The sequence below is a fragment of the Gobio gobio genome, assembly GCF_949357685.1.
Source record: "Gobio gobio genome assembly, chromosome: 6".
Lineage (NCBI taxonomy): Eukaryota > Metazoa > Chordata > Actinopteri > Cypriniformes > Gobionidae > Gobio > Gobio gobio.
Window position 1 is genome coordinate 49,169,941 of NC_137102.1, and position 20,970 is coordinate 49,190,910.

Genomic DNA, 20,970 nt, shown 5'->3' on the forward strand with positions numbered 1-20,970 from the left:
AAAAGTGAGTTCAACTTTCTATAGAAGTAAAAAGGATGAGTTTAAGGTGGTACTTCATTGGTTTTACATAGATTCTAGTTTGTCATATAGACATTATGTGGTCCAATCTTGTCTAGGTGATTGATCAACTGGACTACCAGGTGAAGGACCTGCTTTTGATTCGGTTGACCATCAGGGTAAAGCTATAGTTAAGGTAGTAGTTAGTTAGATTTTACATGGTTTTACCATAGACTGTAAAAAAATATGGATGTAGTGTCCGTGATATCACCCATAGGATTCTGAAGAGCAGTTTTGAAGCGAAAAGTAGGGTCGAGCTGGCCGTTGCCATCTTGGCAGTGCGTCATCGCGCGTCACTCTCGGATAACAGAAAATGGGCAAAGAGGAAGGACGTGGCTGAAGCTGAGGAGATGTGATGACTAAAGCCGGGTGCACACTGCGATTTTGGCCACGATTTGGCCGTCTGAGGCAAATTTTGAAATCCTAAAAGATTTTTTTTTGACATGTGCACCGACAACCGATTAATGACTGTTGCGATCAAATTTTACCTCGGACAAAATTCTGGCAGTGTCAGAAGATTTGAGGCGAAATCCTGCTGTGTGACTTCTCCTAGGACGACCGTCAAATCAAGAACCAATAGGAGCGCAGAACCTGATGACGCATTTCGTGCGACAACATCAAATCACAACAGGGAACATGTCGAAAAGAGTCAGGTGAATGAAAAATGCCACCGCTTGTTTTTGTTGTTTGCTGAACGCTACCATTGTGTCTGTGAATGCGGCTCACCGTTACCGAACGTGTCACGGATTGATGACGTAAAACTCAGTCCGTACGAGTCTCTTGCTTGCGTCCGTTTTTCGCGTCTGACTGTCGTACAGTCTGACATAATGACAACTGAGATCCTACAGTGTGACATGTATTACATCGGGGATCATGTTCGTACAGTCTGACAAGGAACATTCACAGAGGATTTTGAAAAATCGCACAGTGTGCAGGACCCTTAACAGACAGCAGACAAACGGCAATCCACCTGTCACTCAAAGTGGCCACGCCCTTAATTATACAGAACTTTAAGGCTTTATATCATGTAAACAAATGAGTTATAAAAAAATTCACCCCCCTCACAGTTGTCATGAAGGGCAAAATTAGATATATAGACCGAAACCACAATTTGTACCAGGCTGTAAACATGTTTTTTTTCTGCTGTAAAGTTGGGCATTTTAACATGGGGCTCAATGAGATTCTGCTCCCTTTTGGAGCCTGTCTCTACTGGCCAGTCGATGAATTGCAGTTTAAATCACTTCCGTATTGGCTTCAAGATAAACTTGGGGGAGGTTGCCGCTTGGGTTTTACATAGCTTGACATTTATTGCCATTATAGGTCCAATCTTAGGTCCCGTTCACACTTGATATTAAGATGTGTTTTGGTTGATCGGATCACAAGTTGACGATGCTAAATACAGGTGTAAACAAGGTTTTAAATGTTTTGCACTTCCAGAGCTTCCAGAGGTGGTCGTAAACGCATTCAACCGGATTGCTTTCGTAGTTTAAACACTTCTGTGGTCTAATGCGTTCGAACAGGCACAAAAGACCGCCTACTCTCCGTCTACTGACTTAATGCGTAAACATTATGGGGAGCGCGCTAGCCAGACGGGATTCAAACTTTGTTGGCTGAAGACCCAATTTTGGTTTGGTACCAAGCACAATGTTCTCTTACCATTCCTGATTTTAACACACACTCACAGCTTTCGGCGTGGACTTGCGGCTCTCAGAGCAGAATCCAGAGTTGATGCTCTCTGTATGTTTTTCTGTTGTCTCCGGTTGTGTTCATATGTTAAATTGTGGTTATTTCGTCCATTAGATCGAAAGATCTGAAAAAGCCCATACATTTATCCTACCATAGACTGTCCCCTCAAAGAATTCAGGACAGAAGTGGTTGAAAGTGGACAAAAGAGACGGATTTAAACAACAGGTGTAAACAGGATGTGTCGTCTACTTGCGATCGGATCAACCAAAACGCATTTTAATAACAGGTTTAAACATGGCCTTAGAGGTTAATTAACTGGACTGCCAGGTGATGAACCTGCTTTTCAATTGGTTGACTGTCATGCTAAAGTTAGAGAGAGTTGACCACCTAGGAGCAGAAAAATAGCTTCCAGATTCCAAAAACGAGCTAGACCACCCACTTATATGACCTGTATTCCAGAAAGAGAAGCCATGCCAGCAATTGTTTGATGCAAAAAACCCAGAATGGGTTTTAGATGGTCTAATCTTGTATATGAGGCTGATTAACTGGACTTGATGATGGTAAAGCTAGTTCGAGGTAGTAGACCACCTGGGACCAGAACAAATATTCCAAAAATCAGCTGGTCCACCCAGCTGGTCCACCTTTTTTCCAGAAGGAGAAGCCATGCAAAAAAAAAAAAAAAAAAGAAATCAAAGTTAGAACCTTCTGATAGGAAGTTGATAATGATTTCTAGTTTGCAAAAACTGGCAATTTAGTTATTCCAAGCTGGTGCAGCTGGAAGTCCTTGTTCTATAAAATAAAAAAAGCAAGAAAAGAACTTGAAAATATATGGATGTATATTTATATTTACACTACTCTTCAGAGGTTTGGGGTTGGTAAGATTTCTTAAATGTTTTTGAAAGAAGGCTTTTATGGCCACCATGAGCAATAATAGTAATAGTGATGCTCTCCCTAACAAACCCCACTAATGAGAGATGTTTGAAAGGGGAAAAAACAGGAAATAGGAGTACAAGTAGTGTGTAGGCCAGGGGGCGTCTGAGGAGAAAGGGAGTGGTATCATCTCCAGAGTGTCATTGTGGCCACTTTCACACAGCTTTTAGGTTGGCGTCTAGCTGCTTCATGTCTCATTATTCACTTCATTACCTCAGACTGAAACGGACAACCAAACACACGGTCCAAACCCAATCATGGCTCAAACCCTCCACCCTCTCTCCTTTTCTATTCCAACATCATTAGGTTGTACTAATACTAGGAGGGAGAGACAGAGAAGAGAAGAGAAGAGATGGTGGTTTGATTTCCTGTTGTTCAGTCTTTCCAACAGCACGGTGAACCTTTCAGGGGAAAATGCTGCCAACAGATCATCACAAAGCATGCTTGAGATGTCTGAACAGCTGGCACTAGAAGAAAGTGTTCAATTGGAAGAGAAAAGCATTTTTCATTTCAGAATTAAGGGATCATCAGTTCTCATTACAGTGTTACATGTTCATCTTCCCATCTTTCTCTCGCTCTCTTTTTCCAAGTGTCTGATTTATACTCAAAATGACTTTTTTTTTCCCAGAGGTTTTCTGAGCAACTCTTTTTGCTTTTGAACGAAATCTAGGTACAATTTAAGCTGAATTTTCAGCATGATTACTTCAGTCTACAGTCACATGATCTTTCAGAAATTGTTTTGCTGCTCAAGTAATATTTATTTTTATTATCAATGTTGAAAACAGTTGTGCTGCTTAATATTTTTGTGTGATGTAGGTTTAAAAACGTAGCTTTTTTTTTCTTCTTCTTTTTCTCAAGAAAGACTAAAAACACATGCATATGATTATGGACAACACAACTATTTTGAATCGGTTGTTTTCCAGAACCAATTTGCTTTTATACAACAATTTACCGCATTTTTTCTTGACTGCAGAGACTCTTGCGTAATGGAGACACAGTCCAGAAGTGAACGAGGATGATTGGGGTGTTCAGATAAATTATCGGTGCAGCGATCAGGAGACAGACGTCACTCGCCTTTTAACCAGTCAAGCTGATCACATTATCTTTTAGAGAGCGCAGTGTTTTCACATGCGCGCACACACACACTACATCCGGCATCTCAGGAATTGTGTCTTAGTGACTTTTGATATAATGCTGCAGCCATTTTAATTGCAATCTGATGAGAGAGCTATTGGTGAAACATTCCTCTGCACCCTCCACCTGTTTCCCTTCTGACAGCAAAGACGCTGCTGAGGGGAGGGGATTTGATGTCGGCAGCAGTTTTAGACAGGTGGTTACGTCTAGTTTGCCTCCTAATGTGTAGCATTAAGTGCTGTTGATTTAACCTTCTGTGCTCACTGCTCACATATGTTTGTTTGCAGAGCATTTCTGAACTCACGGCTCAGATTTGAGTGGATTGAGTTGTAATTACTTTCAGTATGGTGCAAAAGAATGCCTTTTATTTGGCTTGTTTTATTGAGAGTAGTTATATACACAATAAAGTTGACAGCATGTAAACTTTCATTTATTAAATAGGTTAAGAAAAACTTTAATGGTGGGGTTCGATTGAAATCTTTTGCACATTATACAGAAATGTCAAAAAGAGGCCTCATTTTAACACTAAAATGTTTCGGTTCAGTATTTCTTTTTGAGAGAGAGAGATTTTTTTTTTGGAAAGATTATTATTATTATTATTTACAAAGGGTGTATTTATTCAAAAAAAATAAAAAATAAATATATATATATTTATTAACTAATAATATTCACATTATATTACTGTTTTTAAAATCTACAGCCTCTATTGCTATTAGATAATGAATATTAATATATATATATTATTTACAAAGGCTGTATTTATTTGATTATATATATATATATATATATATATATATATATATTACACACATTTTAATCAAATAAATACAGCCTTTGTAAATAATAATATACTTATAATAATATATTGTGAATATTATTAGTTAATAAATATTAAAATGTGTGTGTATATATACAGTATATATATATATATATATATATATATATATATATATATATATATATATATATATATATATATATATATATATATATATATATACAGGGAGTGCAGAATTATTAGGCACGTTGATTTTCTGATCATATTTTTTTTCCAGGCACATTTGACCAATTCCAAACCACAGTAATCCTAATAACTACTATTGATTTAGTATTTAATACTAAATGTGCCTGGAAAAAAAATATGATCAGAAAATCAACGTGCCTAATAATTCTGCACTCCCTGTATATATATATACTGTATAAAATATATATATAAATTGTATATATAATTTAGATTTAAAATGAAATTGTGCTTGTGTGGTAGATTTTTAATTTTCAGAATTCTTTCAACAGAAAAACATTTATTTGTAAGAAATCTTTTGTAACATTAGATTACTTTACTGTACTGTTGTATACATTTATTGAATCCTTGCTAAATAATAATAAAAAAAAATCTTTATAAAAAAATAATAAAATAAATCACAGTAATCCCAAACTACTGGAAGGTAGTGTACAATTACATATATTAATTTAGCACATGATTTTATCCAAAATAAATTAAAAGTGAGGAATACAACAAAATAAACATATTTTTTTTTTTGCCGTGTGAATTTTCAATTGGATCCCATTAATTAGACGGCAAAGCAAGGAACGAGAACAGCAAAAGGGGGAACAGGATCTTAAATGTCTGGATTGAAACCCGCATCTGTGTGTGTTGGAATTTAAGCTAACCATTAGTCAAAGTGTTTTTTTTGTACACTTAACAGCACCCACTCTAAAAAAAAAAGGTTCTATGGCACCAAAAATGGTTCTTGGCTCGTAATCATAGGGGAACCTTTTTTAGTGCTATAGCACCAATTTTGGTGCTTCAGTGGTTCTTCAGCGGTTCTTCAGAGGTGCTATATAGCACCTTAGTCAAAGAAGCGGTGAAGAACCTCTGATGCACCAAAAATGGTGCTATAGCACTAAAAAAGGTTCCCCTATGATTACGAGCCAAGAACCATTTTTGGTGCCATATAGAACCTTTTTTTTAGAGTGAGTTGTAGCAACAAGCAACAAAATCCAATCCCCATTCGTGTATCAGTGCAGAGCAGACATGTTTAATTCATTTCTCCCTTTTGTTAACTGTTTTTCAGTCTCATTGCTCTCCGTTGGTCAGCTTCTCATGCAGAAGTTGCATTGGGTAATGTGACGTGTCTTCTCATCACAGCTGTTTTAGTCAGAGGACAGGGATGTATGTATTGTCACTAATTAAAGTGGGATTTTATAGCCCCCTTACAGAGGAGATGAACTCATATCTGCGTCTGACCCGTATGAAACACGAGCTCTTGGCTGGATTATGGGGCTTTCTGTGGTGGAAGATGATCGACAGATGATGTACTCTTCATGTCTCGAACCAGCCAGCCCCTCTCTGAATGCTGACCGCGGTCACTGAAGAATGCAGAATGGCCTTGTATGTAGGGTCTTGGCCGTGACAAAAGTGGGTCACTGCAGGGTTATCAGGTTTTACTGAATCAAACATGTAGTTTTACATTTCAATAGTTAACAAATTAGTTCATTAGTTGACATCAGGGAATGCTTACCCATCCCAGCCGTAGTGGTTTGAGGTTGAAACACTCTTATGTTTTATCTTTCTACCATCATTTGTTCAGTTTTACTCATCTGACTGAATCCCTTCGCAAAGCAGACTGTGCGTTTAGGAAATGAGTCTTTGTCATTAGGTGGATTAGTCATCTCTAAAAGCCTTTAGTAGACCCTCTTAAGAGGCTATATAACATCCAATTACATGGCTGTAAATCTGGCCCCCATCTTGGCTCACTGGCATCCCTGCAACACTGCAGTTGGCCAGCTCACAAACCAGTAACTTACAGAGTGTTACTTTCCTCTGGAGCCCAGTGACGGGGATTAATCCCCCTATCATAAACCTTTATTTCTCTCCATTGAGCTCATTTGGATTCTGAGTAGATGTTTGAAATGTAATGCTAGCATATTTCTTACTGCATGCTGTGTGGTATAGTTGGTATACCGCCTACTGTTTAAAAAAAAGCACCACGGGATAAGCGTTTCAAACTGTAGTTTGCTACTTTTGCCACATCCAGTTGTTGTCAAATGACTGGTATCAAGAAGTGGATTCACAGTCTTCGTTCCTATTGGCAGTCACTGTGCATCTGCAAAAGGTTGAATATTGCTGAACTTTGTTGAATCGCTAATGTCTGCAGATGCTCATGTCACTTCATATTACCACCTCTCAATGAAATGTACTGATTGTTTTGTCACTGCATCTCGTTGTTTCGAACTTCATGCAATTCAGAGCGCGGTGCCATTAATCATCTCGGAAATAAATATGATTACTTTTGGATTTTTAATAAAGAATTTGTATAAAGATGACTTAACTTTCAGCAGCTGATCAAATGAGTTGAGAAAAAGTGATGGCTGATATTTAGTCTTTCCATGTCTGCTTATTATAATTGAATTTGTTTTTACATTACACTTGTTTTTACATAAAGTGGAAGAAAATAACAAGTTATTTAATAACTCAACTCAAGTTACTTATTTTAGATTTTTTGTGGAGTCTGTCAGCACTTCATATTATTTTGGTCTGAAACTTAAGTTCAGCATATTGGTATACAGCAGTGTTTCTCAAACTACAAAAGCCCAAACAGTAAGGCTGAAGTACTTTTTTATTTAGCCTGGATGTCAGCCGAGCTTAGCCCCGCCCACAACACTTGAGGTCGGGAAGTTCGGTCTGGAATTGATCCCGTTGTGGATCAACTATGCTCGAACCAGAGCTGTTCGGACCAATCAAATTGTCAGGGCGGGCTTTATACGATGATGGACAGATGATCAACAGTAACGTAATCATCCACGTCACCAAAGAGCGCTTGGGTTGAATTCGTTTACTAAACGGAGAACTTGTTCGTACATGCATTCACCTTTACTATTTCTCTCAAAAATGATGATCGTGTTGGTAAGTACTCCGTGTATCCTTAAATTCTTTTTACAACACCGGCAAAGATCGTTTACACTCATCTTCTTCTACTTCTTCCAGTTTTGGACTGATTGACGTGGTGTGACAAACAAGGTTTGTTACAAGGTCCTCCACACAAACTGAGGGAAAAAATACACTTTGTTTTATGTAAAAAAAAATTGCCAAATGCAACCAAGCATTTTTTTCCCCCTACATCTTCATTATTTTAGTTTAGTGCTAAATTATAAGATTTATACTTTCTCCCAGAAGTCCTATAGCTTTAGCAAAGCAGCATGTCATGTCGTCACTCCGTGAGGATTTTCTCAAGATCTATGCATATTATGTTGTGTGTGGGCTCATTTGAATCAAGACAACCGACTCTAAATAAAGATGTAGGGACATTTTTTGCCATTGAGATGACTTGGAAAAAGTGTCCAATTCATCCTATGATTTACTATGGTTTACTAATGTTTCGCGAAGTTACAAAGAGGAACGTAGCGCAAAAGCCTCATCTGTATACTGTTAACATGCGCGTCTGGCAACTTTTTTCGGTTTTATATCATCAAATCAGTTTTTGAGAGAAGCCAAAATTTGCAACTTCCAATCGGAAGCTATCGGAATTATCATAAATATCGAGTTTCCAAGTTAGACATTGGATGGATGCCCTCTCAAGTCGTATTTACCACTGGGCAGCTTGGGGATAATTTTGATACCCAAGTTCCTGAGTTGGGCGTGCCATAAAATTTAAACATGGCGGAGGGGAGAACGATTGCGGCTCTGACTGCTATTCCTTATTAGTTTTTTCTGCAACTGCTACACCACCTTTTCTTGTCGTTAAATTAGTGCATAGTTACACATATGAATAATTATTTGAATCGTATTGTATGTTTTATACACATCAGAAAGAGCCTGTATTTGACCGAAATTCCAGATCGAGATATCGTGGTGAATGTTTATATGGTTGTCAATGAATGGGACGCTAAATATCATTTTGGCTTTTATTAAATCATCCTTCCGTCTGGTCATTTTGATTAATACATTTTTTTTTTATTGAGTGTTCATTAGAGTGACACTTTTGTCGCACTTGAACCAGGAATACACTTCCGAGGATCCGAGGAGTTTTGTGGTTGAAATTTAAAAAAGTAACAATTTGACCCCCTTAGGAATGGATGGAATGTGAGGAATGCTTCAATACTCACCTAAAAATGCTCAAAATTCAAACTAAAAGTGCTAAAACTTTTGTATTATTTTATAATGTCTGCACGTGGATCTGAATGCATACTGAAGAGAAATGACTTTGGGACCAAGCGGAACAGCTCATTTGCTCCATTTAGCTATAAAGAAAAAAATTATATTAACCTCTATAAAAGAGGTCGGCAAAGACACCCAATGTAAGAGATTTTAAACTGAATTAAAAGGATTATGCATTAAATTGAGTAATTTTGAATTTAAGTTGAAAGATTGTGAAGAAGGTGCTTAAATTTATTATTTATTCATTGATAAAATCTAAAAATAACAAATAATTAAAAAATCTCCAAAAAATTGCATTAAAAAATAGAAAAATTTGTGTCAAAATGAAATGAAACAATCTTTCTGGACACACACACACACAAAAAAAGTATAATTTCAGGGCTTCGGGTCACTTTGACCCGTGAGGGAAGGATTTGTTACAAAGTGTGAGGGAAGGATGAGGGTTAAGATTGTCACAATAAATAGGCTAGGATAAACCTGGTGCCCTCCATGATTCCTGTTCTTTCCGACAACAAAGCACTTGAATGCGACAGGCTCGTAACTTCAGACGTGGGATTGTATGAAATAGGAAACATGTGAAGGCAGCATTAGAATGTGATTATCAGCTGATATCAATCATATTGCATACTGCAAAAATATACTGCAGAGAACATACTCTGCACATAAATTTTAGGGAAAAGAAAGAATCAGTAATATGTATCGCTGCTCTGTACACCAAACAAGCCATTTAAAGCTTTGCAATTTGCCCAGTAATAGTTCTGACAAATCAGATGAACAATGTCTGGCAGTTCTGCTTTAATGGGGAAGCACTAATGGAGCAACAAATGGTTTCAGATAGCTTTTTCCCAGCTGTCAGACCACTGTTGGTCTCTGTACAGGACATTAAGTTTGCCGCGTGTGCCTGTCTGAGCAATGTCAGCCTTTCTGTGGGTTTCTCATGGGAGATCTCTCTCTCCTTCTCTTTTTTTTTCGTCCTATGTTTAAACATCCATTTTGCAGTTTCATAAAGATCATCTCAGATTCTTCTGGAATTAGTGTCTAATTGAAGAAGTGCACCATGTAAGCTTGTCTTTAGATATACACATGGGAAAAAAGGTAAACTATTTTCTCTCAGAAGTTGCTAGTGAATTTCACTAAAAATAATTAAAAGAGGAACAACGAGAGACACGTTGAATTACATGTGAATTTTTAAAGTAGAATAGACTGAAATAGTATTTTCTTGTAAACCACTCCAGTCTCTTTTTTTGTGCCAGAGCTGTGGCGTGAGGCCTCAAAGCCAAACAAATTCACCTCTCTCAACTCCCTGTCTCTTTCTCCGTCTGCCTGTCCACTTCTGGTGCCTTTACGGAGTGTTAGTGGCATGAGGCTGCCCTCTGAAATGCTGTAACCTTACACTGGCACATTCTGCTTGTGGTTTGCTGCTCTCATTCCAACCATCTCGCCTATACGGGCACACATACACACACACACACACACACACAAGCATGCACATTTACAGTTCAAATGCAGGCACGAACACACAGCGGGACATGGCAAGTGGCCTTTCCATTCCTTACTTTCTCCTTCTCTAATGCTCTCTTTCCTTTTTTTTCTTAGTGGCCTAGTGGTTTGCATGTGCTCTGACACTTCAAGCAGTGGTGCTGATATGGGCAATATGAGATTGAATCCGTGACATTTCACAAATCTCTTTTCTGTTTCTTCTTTCCATCACTGACCTCTCTGTAATGTCCGTGTGAAAAAATATTTAATGTTATTACTGTCCAGTCAGTTTCAGCAAATCAGTCGCATGAGCTTAGGAAGTTGATCTGTATTTGCTGTGATTCTGTGTGAGATATCGGGGAAGAATGATTATAGGCTGTGGACGGGGAGTTTCGCACTTGACAATAGGCCTGCTATTAGTGTTTAAAGGTGCACTATGTAACATTTTTTCAGTAAAATATTCAATAACCACAAGGCCAGTGTTATATATTTTGTTCAGTTGAGTACTTATAATATCCCAAATGTTTCCAACTATTTGTAAATGGTGAGAAAATTGCTATTTTAACCAAGGAATCGGGACGTGTGAGGGAGTCGCCTGTCGATTGCATCATATCTGTGTTACCCTCGGTTTCCAGTTTTATTTTGCAGAAACGCTTTACTCTTACTGCAGTGTGCAACAAGTGTCATAGCAGCCGCAGAGCGAACGCACAGAGTAACGTCAACTTCATTTTCAACACACTCAGATGTATCTTGTATGATAAAAAGAGCTGCGCTACCTCATACTCATGACCGTAAAAGCGGATATGGCGACTGTGGCATAATAAAAGTCCCACTGCTCGCGAGGTGTGTGTTGCGTTCATTTTATTAACAATCGCTCCAGCAGCCTTGCTCAGCTCCACAACACTCGGTCCTGCTCTGCTTCATACTACAGTAACATTAATAATCACATCAATGAACATGAGTCCTATCCCGATTCTTTTCCACCGGCTGTGAGGTGAAGACCATATGTCCCAAGATTCTGCACTCAAACTTGGCGCGTTTGTTTTGAATAGGCAATCTCTAGCAGACCGAAAAGTTACATAGTGCACCTTTAATATAATATTGAAATTTTTAAAATACATTTCACACACATTACCGTTGAAAAGTTTGCGGTCAGTAACTTTTTTTTTTTTATTCAGCATGAAGGCATTAAATGAAATAAAAGTGGCAGTAAAGACTTTTATGTGTTTTCAACATTGATAATTAATACAAATAAATATTTATTGAACATAGAATGATTTCAGAAGGATCATGTGACACTGAAGACTGGAGTAATGATGCTGAAAATAATGATTCCTGCCATCACAGGAATAAATTACATTTTAAAATAAATTAAAATAGAAACATTTTAATAATTTTCACAATATTACTATTTTAACTCATGTTTTTGAAAGAAGTATCTTATGCTCACCAAGGCTGCCTTTATTTATAATTAGATTTTAAAATATAGAAAAATAGAAAAAGGCTATTTTAAATTGTAAGAATATTTTACAATATTACTGTTTTTACTGTATTTTTGTAAATCAAATAAATGCCGCCTTGTTGAGCATGAATATAATGTGTGTGTGTGTGTGTGTGTGTGTGTTTGTGTATGTATGTGTGTATATATACTGTATGTATATATACACACATATATATATATATTATACAGTCAAACTAAATGTATTCAACATTTTCTTACATTTCATCTCACAGTTTATTCACTATAGTTTAGAAAATGGTAATAAAATATGACAAGAACTCAGAGTTAAACTGTGTCAGAACAAATTCATCTTGATAATGTCAGATAACTCAACCAATCAGCTGTCAGCTGTTACATTGAAGTACACAATTAGATAATACCAATTCAGGTAAACCAATTACTCAGCAATTCTTAATTTTGTTCAGTCTGTGGTGTAAAAGGTCACATTAGCAATTAGAGGAAAAAACACTTAAGCAAAACATGGTCAGGTCAAAGTGTCTGAATAATTTTTGTCCCAAATTTTTATCAATTTTACTGGTGGTCCACTGTATGAATAATTTTTGGGTATAATATTTCACAGTTTATTTTATTTTGCTCCCCTCACTTACACAAATGAACTATAATGTCCTGCACCCACAAGTAAAACAATATATCTGGTGTCTGAATAATATAGCTAGTGTAGTTGTTAGTTTAAACACTCTTTATGCTCAAGAGGTTTGCCTGGCCCCCAGTTTCTTCTGATTGGCTCATTGTTTTAACAGTGAAGCTACTGCATAAAAAAAGTTTAACTTTTTAACAAGACCTCTTCACAATGCAATGCTCATGATATGAGATTGCAAGAAATGGCAAGATATGATGCAGCAATAAAGAGGTCTGTATGACATACATGTGCATAACAATTAAAAAAAATAAACAGTGCAGACAGAGTGCCTGAACACATCCCGTGTGAACGGCCCCAGCCCCAGCTGTCATGATTGGGGGGAGTTTAGTTGTTGTCCTGGTCCATTGTGACGGCACTGATGGAAGCCTCCTCAGCTTATGGAGTGAAATGGAGAGCTGTGTTTCTGTGTGTGCGCGAGTGTGTATATATGTATGCCTGTTGACCGGTCTCAGTTTCGGTCCAGTTGCCGCTGTTCCTCCATCCCCTAACATGCCTTCAGTCTGACATCAGTAGCCTTAGAGAGAACAGCACCCTGGGTACAGCCTGTGTGTATGAGTGTGTGTGTGTGTGTGGTCATGCTTGACTGCAGCGCAGCTGAATAGACAGGCAACTCCTGCTTTAACAAACCACTGACCAAACACAAGTCTAGCACGTGTGTGTGTGTGTGTGTGTTTGTGTGTGTGTGAGAGAGAGGGCGACAGAAAAACCACAGAATAGAGCCACAGAATCCTTTCCCTCTTTTATTTGTCCTTTCTGTGACACAAAAGTTTTGGGACTGGTTGAAATGAAATCGTTCTGCTAAAAATGAAAATTGTGTTTGAAAATTGCTCATTGCTAAAGTCGCAATGGAGTCAAACTAACCTTATATGTTATTAACCCTATATGTTATACATAGCCCTATGTTTTTTTTTCTTTCTAAATGCATATTCTAGATCTTATTAATTCATGATTAAATTGTGTTGACCTTGTAATGTTTAATCAAAATGTCATAATCGAACCTTCTGGACCACCGTGTAAAAACTCTTGTTCATCTTCCTCCAGTTTTGAGTTCAGTGCACATCTCAAAATCCAATCAACAACTGATGGATAGAACCAAGGCCTCACGCTATATATATATATATATTTTTTTTTTTTTGGATGATCTGTTAGACACGGGTGTATTGCGTCACAATATGGATCTGTCTGATCTCTCTCCACTTCTGTTTCATCTCATCTTTAAACCTTTTTTCTGCTGTGGAACAGAAAGTTAGACAAGATGTTCATGCTGCTCTTTCCATATAATCGGCACAGAGTCTGTCAAGCTCCAAAATGAAAAGAAAAAAACCCCCAAACAAAACAAAAAAACGTCACCAATGTAGTTGTTCTGTAGTATTCTATGTTCTCTGAAGCCGACAGCTTTGTGTGGAGAACAGACTTCTTTGTAGATCTTGCTTGACGGCCGTGGTCACCATTCACTTTCACTGTATGGAAAAGAGCAGTTTAGCCATGAACGCTCTGCTATAAATGTCTTATTTTGTGTTCCACAGATGAAAGTTATGGGTTTCAAAAAACACAAAGGTGAGAAAGTGATGACAGAATATTTTGTACTGTTGGAACTATTCCTTTAAAGGGTAGAAATGTTTTGTCTTTTGTAGGTTGATTTCTCAGAAAAGTGTAAACTCTGTGGACATGTGGTGCTATTCTGATTTTTTTTTGTTCATTTCCATGCCCTGACTCATATTTTTAGGTGCGTTTTTTGGAGAAAAAAAAAATCAAATAGGTGTGCATATCCAATTTTTTTTTTTTTTTTTGTTAATACCTTTTTTATGTTTTCCTGCCAGACTGACTATCAGGGGTGTTTCCAGGATTTAATCTGAGGGTACACACAAAGAGGATTTTTATTAAAAATGATCTATTGTGACTTTTAGCTTGATTTAAAGTTGAGCCCAGCACTTGACAAAATGGAGGAGACAATGATAGATGTGGTTGGTTGCTATTTGTGGGGAAACGCTTATAAGGCTTAAACCTGGGGTTCTCAACTCTGGCCACTTTCCTGCAGAGTTTAGCTCCAAGCTTGATCAAAATCACCTTTCTATAACTTTCTAGTAATCCTGAAGACCTTGCTAAGCTTGTTCAGATGTGTTTGATTAGGGTTGGAGCTAAACTGAGAGTTGAGAACCCCTGACTTAAACCAATAGTTGAGTAAATGCTCAACCAATAGAACGACGTCGAGGCAGATCTATCCATTTGTCTGACCAATGGCTAATGGCTAATAAATTGCATAATTCACTTTTAAAGCTGTTAGACGAATGACAAATGTTCTCTCTTCAAATGTTTCTTGTGTTTTGTATTGAGACTGTGTGTGTGTATGTGCATGTTCTTATTTTGAGATTTTTCTCTTATGTTTACACTAATTTAAATGTCCTTTCTCTTTTTCCTTTTCAGATACGTTCCAGTCTTTAATATCATTCTCTCAGAATCACCTGACCTCTCTGTTCGAGACCACATACTCTTCCCTCATGTCGTCCATCTCCCCTCACATCATCTGCCTCTTTACTGACCTATCTCGGTTCCTCCAGGGCACCGGCAACGTCTCTGTTGAAGCCGCTGTGCACTGTTTCTTCGACAGTCTCTTCCCATTGGTCCACACTCGTATCGTCAATCCCGGAATGGCCGGGAGCGTTGCTGCGGATGCTTCTGACGGCAACCAACTTGGCGACTGTCTCCGCATGACGAGGCAGGACGTTAACCCCTTTGGGTCGCACCCAAAAGCAATGGCAAAGGAGCTTGCGGATGCATTGCGGGCAGGGCGGGTGCTCAGCTTGGCACTCGGCATAGGGTCAGAGGTGATGAACATTACGGAGACGGCGGAGTTATCAAAAGAGTGCACGCGTGCTCTGGTGCGCATGCATTACTGCTCTCATTGCCGTGGGCTCACGCTGATCCGGGCATGCAATGGCTACTGCCTCAACGTCATGCGCGGGTGCTTGGCCAGCCTCTCGGAACTACACAACCCATGGAGACAGTACGTCACTGTGCTGCAGGATCTCACACACATGGTAGCCGGAGCGCACAACCTGGAGCTTGCTTTGCTTCGGATCAGAGGTCAAGTTGAGGAGGCCATTCTCTATGCTCAACTTCACGGGCCCAGGCTAACTGCCACGGTGGGTATCAGACAGTGATAGTTAAAATTGTATGCTGTAATAAGGCTGTGAGATTACTTACATTTTATTTTCTGATTTTGGCTTCCAAAGATTATAAAAAAAAGATACTCAAGGTAAAACGATTATTGTGCTGCTCTCCGTCTAGCAAACCTTCTTTTTCTTCAGAGCGGGGCACTTCATTATTCATTCATTAATATTGTATTCACAAGCTCGCACTTACATATAATCAGAAAGAGCATGTATGTTGGGGTGGTGGAGGGATGGTGGAAAAGACTGTTGTGGGACAGAAATAAGTTGGCTGTATATACGTATACCTCGTACTATGTGAGTGCTAATTTGGTTGATTCATGGGTGTCTGAACCATTGTATGTGGGTGGGACAAGATCCACCCATTTTTTTAAGACTAATGATATTAGAGGTCGACCGATAGTGGATGAGAAGAGAAGTTGAAGTTGAAAAATGAGAAGTTCTAACAGAACAAATTCTTGAGAAAATAATTTAAACATAAAAAAATACTACAGGTCAAATTAGTTTCTTTACCTATAACCTAGAAACATGCATGTACATTTCATAGGTAACACTATAAAAGTCTCTATGCAACAAGGATGTATTAGCTTACATGAACTATATGCATTATGCATACATTTTTACAGCATATATTAATGCAATACAATTGTACTTTGATCATTCATGTTAGTTCATAGTGCATTAACCAAGGTTAACAGAAAAAAAATCAAACTCAATATAATGTTGAAATGAACATACTGACAATGAACAATACTTCCACAGCATTTATTAACCTTAGTTAATGTTACAAATGGGATCGTATTGTAGCGTTACCATTTCATATAAATCTAAACAGTCTGCTTTTTTAGAAAGAGATTATCTAATAAAAAAACCGAATGCGTTTCTGCTTTGTTTATATTTCTGTCGGCAGCATGACGATACAGTTTGCTTTCTCACATCACTAATTTTATATTTGCAACATTTGGGTCGGACTTGCGTGTTATTCACATTGTTTTAGCTGCTTGAGGTACTGCTAATGTTAGCGTCCTCTTAGCCTCGTTGACAAACATACACACTGCTGTTATTTACCTGTTAATGCAGCATCTAGTCAAGAAATTAATTACTTTATAATTATTTGGCAACAAGTACTGTAGTGCTCTATTCATACCGTTTCGCTGTCGTGTTTTAAACGCGCATCTGATGTGTCAGCGCTCTCCATGCAGCATGTGCTTTCCGTGCAGCGAGCAGCCTCAGGTGTGAATGTAAACACAAGGCATCAGTGATAGTTTTTATTTGGCCTCTAGAGGCCGCTCTCGTGCTTTATAATGCCAGCAGACCATTCTCAACGCTCTCTTACTGTGTAATAACAGCGCATCCGTCTCAGCCGCTCCAGCAACGGATGCAACTCGGAAAAAATATTGGTGTGGATTTTTTGCCATAACCGATTTTTCCACCAATCAGCTATCGGTGCCGATTAATCAGCAAAACCGATTAATCGGTCGAACTCTAAATGATATTGGACCCACTCACTTTTACTGTCTCTAATTCCTAACTGATAAACACTTAATTATTAAACACACGTTAGATGCTTTATTTACACTTTTTAAATATTATCTTCATTTTAATTGAAAATAAATGCTTTTCCGATCTAATATGCGATGGGAAAAGGGAGAGTCGAACAAGTTTGGCAAAAGGCGGATTTGCATCAAAACTTTCTTTCATGTGACTTACTCGTACTCTATTGCCACTATAAATAATTAGCTGTCTTCCATAATTTTGTCTGGCCCACCCAGATGTTTAGTAAACAAGGCGGGCTATTTGCACTTAATGTAAATGGCATCTACTCCAGTTAAATTTTTTCTGGAGGAGGACCCACCTACGTTTTTGGCTTCCGACGCCTATGGGTTGATTATCTGAATGTGCTCCTCATGAATGTTGTTAATAAAACCTCTTTTGTGATGTGCTTGAGGTAGTTTAACGCCGTCTCTTGTGATGCTTTGCAGACTCTGCTCTGCCTGTGCACTTTCTTGTGTTTTGAAGGAGGCGTGGCTTTGGAGAGCATTCTGAGGGGAGGGTGGGATCTAATGCTTTCAAAGCTAGCTCACTATTGCTAGCCTCTCTAAAATTGTCTACCCTACCTTTAACCTATTTATTTATCTATTGCAGGTTTATATAATATTCTGAGTTTGCATTTCACAATGCAAACTCATTGCTTATTCCTCAAAATGTTTTTATTCATTTTGAGGAAGACTGAATATGTTTAATGCAAGTTAGATAGTAAATGCATGGTCACCTTTACTCTAAAACTATAATAACCATCATATTCACATCTGATTACGTAACTTGTGCTACTGTTAATGCATTACCCCAACAACACTGGCTGTAAGGCTGTTGTAGTTCATCTTAGCAAGCATTTTTGCAGAAAATACAAAATGCAAATCCAGAAAGTTCAGGCAAGTTCATTACTTCCGCAAGAATCTTCTGGTGCCGAGTGTCCAAACAAAGTGTCTCTCAGGCTGCTGTTATCGTGTAGTGTCTGGATGAGGGTTTGGAAAAGGGAACTTTTTTTGGCAGAATTTTGTTTGTACATTTGTCACTGACACACATGCGCTTCGCTTTAAACTTTAAGTCCATTTATCACACGCTAAGTCAAACTAACATTTACTCACACTTCAAAGCCGCTTCATGGGATTGGAAAAGACCTAGCCAAAGTAAACCAAGGTCACTCTATTTTGAAATGCTTTTAAATGTGACACTCCATTAGAATACTGGCATTATACTGTCTGCCAGTGTGTTTATTTTGAAGATGTTAAAGATTGGTTTGCTTTAAGGGCAACATGTGATTGCTTAAATTTGGGGTAAGTGCTTTCTGGTTACCGGTGTTAATTTCAAATCACCAAAACAAACACGCCCCTGTTTTGATAGCTCCTCCCCACACATATACGTAACCCAGGCAACGACTATGGCGGAATCTGCTGTGTCAGCCGGCCGAGGGTGGGATGTCATCAACCAGGTAGAATGTTCAGTGAAAAAGTCATCCCTTACATCCCAAAAACACAAAAACACAAACTCGATAGCACGACAGTCCAACTAATGAATATATTACAATTTTGACAAGATTAGAGGGTTATATCGATCACGAAAAGGGGACCCAAAGGAAACAAACATATATTAGGAGTATATTATCTTATTTTTCGGACACTTTGGGAGCTGAAGCTTGAAACAGACAGTGAGGAGGTTTAGACGCAGTTTTGAAATACCACTTACCCCACCTTTAAACGAATTGTGATGATGGCTTTGGGTATGTTTGAAATGGGATACTAGTGAACTACTAAATTTGTGCAGCATGTATGTTGCCTGCTATTTATTTTCCAGAAACCATATGAAATATGCAATGATATAAACAATAGTATGGTGACTTGTTAGTGCATTGCATGTTTTATTTCAGTGGCATAGAATTCTTGAAAAAAACAGTGACTCTTTTTGCAGTTCAATCAAATAATGTCAAGAAAGAGATGTTTCAAAATCATGGCTGATATTACTCCCTGGTCATTTTTCATGCTATAAATAAAAGGTCAAGTTGAGTGCATTGCATTGTGGCGTCTGGTAGAAAATAGCATTTCCGGTTCTCCTTCTGTAGCAGTGGTATCTAAAATTATACTAAATAGCGAGGGATACGCTAGCAGGCTAATTAGTACTATTCTCATGTGGGAGACTTACCGATTACCTTGCACATGTTTAATTTGACGAATAATAGCTTCCATTACATAAAGCTTTTAATTTAAAATGCATTGATTATGTTTTTGAAAGAAGTATTTTATGCTCTCCAAGGCTGTGTTTATTTGATCAAAACATATTATTATAATTTAAAATAGTTTCTTTTTAATTTATTTCAAAATGTCATTTATTTCTGTGATGGAAAAGCTGAATTTTCAGCATCATTACTCCAGTCTTCAGTGTCACACGATCCTTCAGAAATCATTCTAATATGATGATTTAGTGCTCAAGAAACATTCCTTATTATTCATAATTTTCAGTCACGTGACTGTCAAAACCGCCATAGTACTGTAGCACAAGCCTGTCAAATTTCCATCTTAAAACAAAAATATGTGAACAAGATGCACGTTTTGGGCACATATACAGCACCTGCTGCAGTATTTCAATCACTAAAAACAGCGGGACGTTTTTAAAACGCTTAACGTGAAAACACTTTTGGGTGAGTTGCACCAATATGGATTCAATTAAGCAAAGTTTAACGCTAATATAGGATTTGTTGATATGGGTTTTATTGTTGTTGCACCACTTAATTTTAAACACCGTTTTCTGACCGTGGCAGTTTTCTGTAACCGAATTAAGCAGCAGACGGAGGGTGAACTGACGACTAAAGAATCCTTATTTGTGCAACCCACCCTTAAAGTGCCGTAATGTACTAAAACAGTGATATTAAAAGATCAAATTCAGTTCACACCTTTTTGATGATGCACACTATATACAGGCGAGCAGATGAGCCAAGAATATGAACGCGTTTTCTTTATGATGGGTTGCGATGGGAAAAATACGCTTGTGTTGCATTAATATTCTGTGCTAATTTGCTTTCCTGTACAAAGTATGCAACATCAATAAGGTGTATATTGAATTTGTATTTTAATATCACTGTCCTACTGCATTAATACTGACTACAAACCTGGTAAAAATGACTGGCGGGCAATGAAGGAAAGCCTGGTTTTGCCCTCCAAGTCCTGTAAGCGTCACGCGAAAACTGAATTATCAATGTTGAAAACAGTTGTGCTGCTTAATTATTATGTGGAAATTGATAACTTTTTTCAGGATTATTTGATTCATATAAAGTTCAAAATAACATTTACTGTTACTTTTGTTCAATTGAATAGTATATAAAAAAATAAAATAAACTTTTGAGCGGTAATGTACATCATAAAGTGATTTTGTAGTCTTTCTAATCAGGCACTGAATGGATTCTTTCAGCCTGTGAAATTGCTTTTGGTATTCCAAATTCTGTGGGGGATAGAATCCTGCAATAAACGATGGAAAAGGCTTGGAGATTGTTTCTGGCAGGCCATTTCTGTTTTCCTCTGCTGCTGTGTGTAAATCTCCACTGTTTTCTTTACACTAAGCAATGAGTTTGAGAGAAAACAGCGAGACTGGAACCCACAGGACTACCGTCCTGATAACAGACTCTATTACCCACAATCCCCTG

The 20,970-nt window shown here is 37.9% G+C and overlaps 1 protein-coding gene across 2 annotated transcripts in view; it reads left to right on the forward strand.

Annotated features, from left to right (window-relative positions):
• Positions 1–20,970, forward strand: part of gpc5c (glypican 5c) — a 217,465-nt gene that overhangs the window by 36,520 nt on the left and 159,975 nt on the right. For both annotated transcript variants that reach the window (XM_079819171.1, XM_079819172.1), the window contains exon 3: positions 15,031–15,749. In XM_079819171.1, coding sequence (XP_079675297.1) covers positions 15,031–15,749 — 719 coding nt within the window. The remainder of the gene's footprint in view (positions 1–15,030; positions 15,750–20,970) is intronic.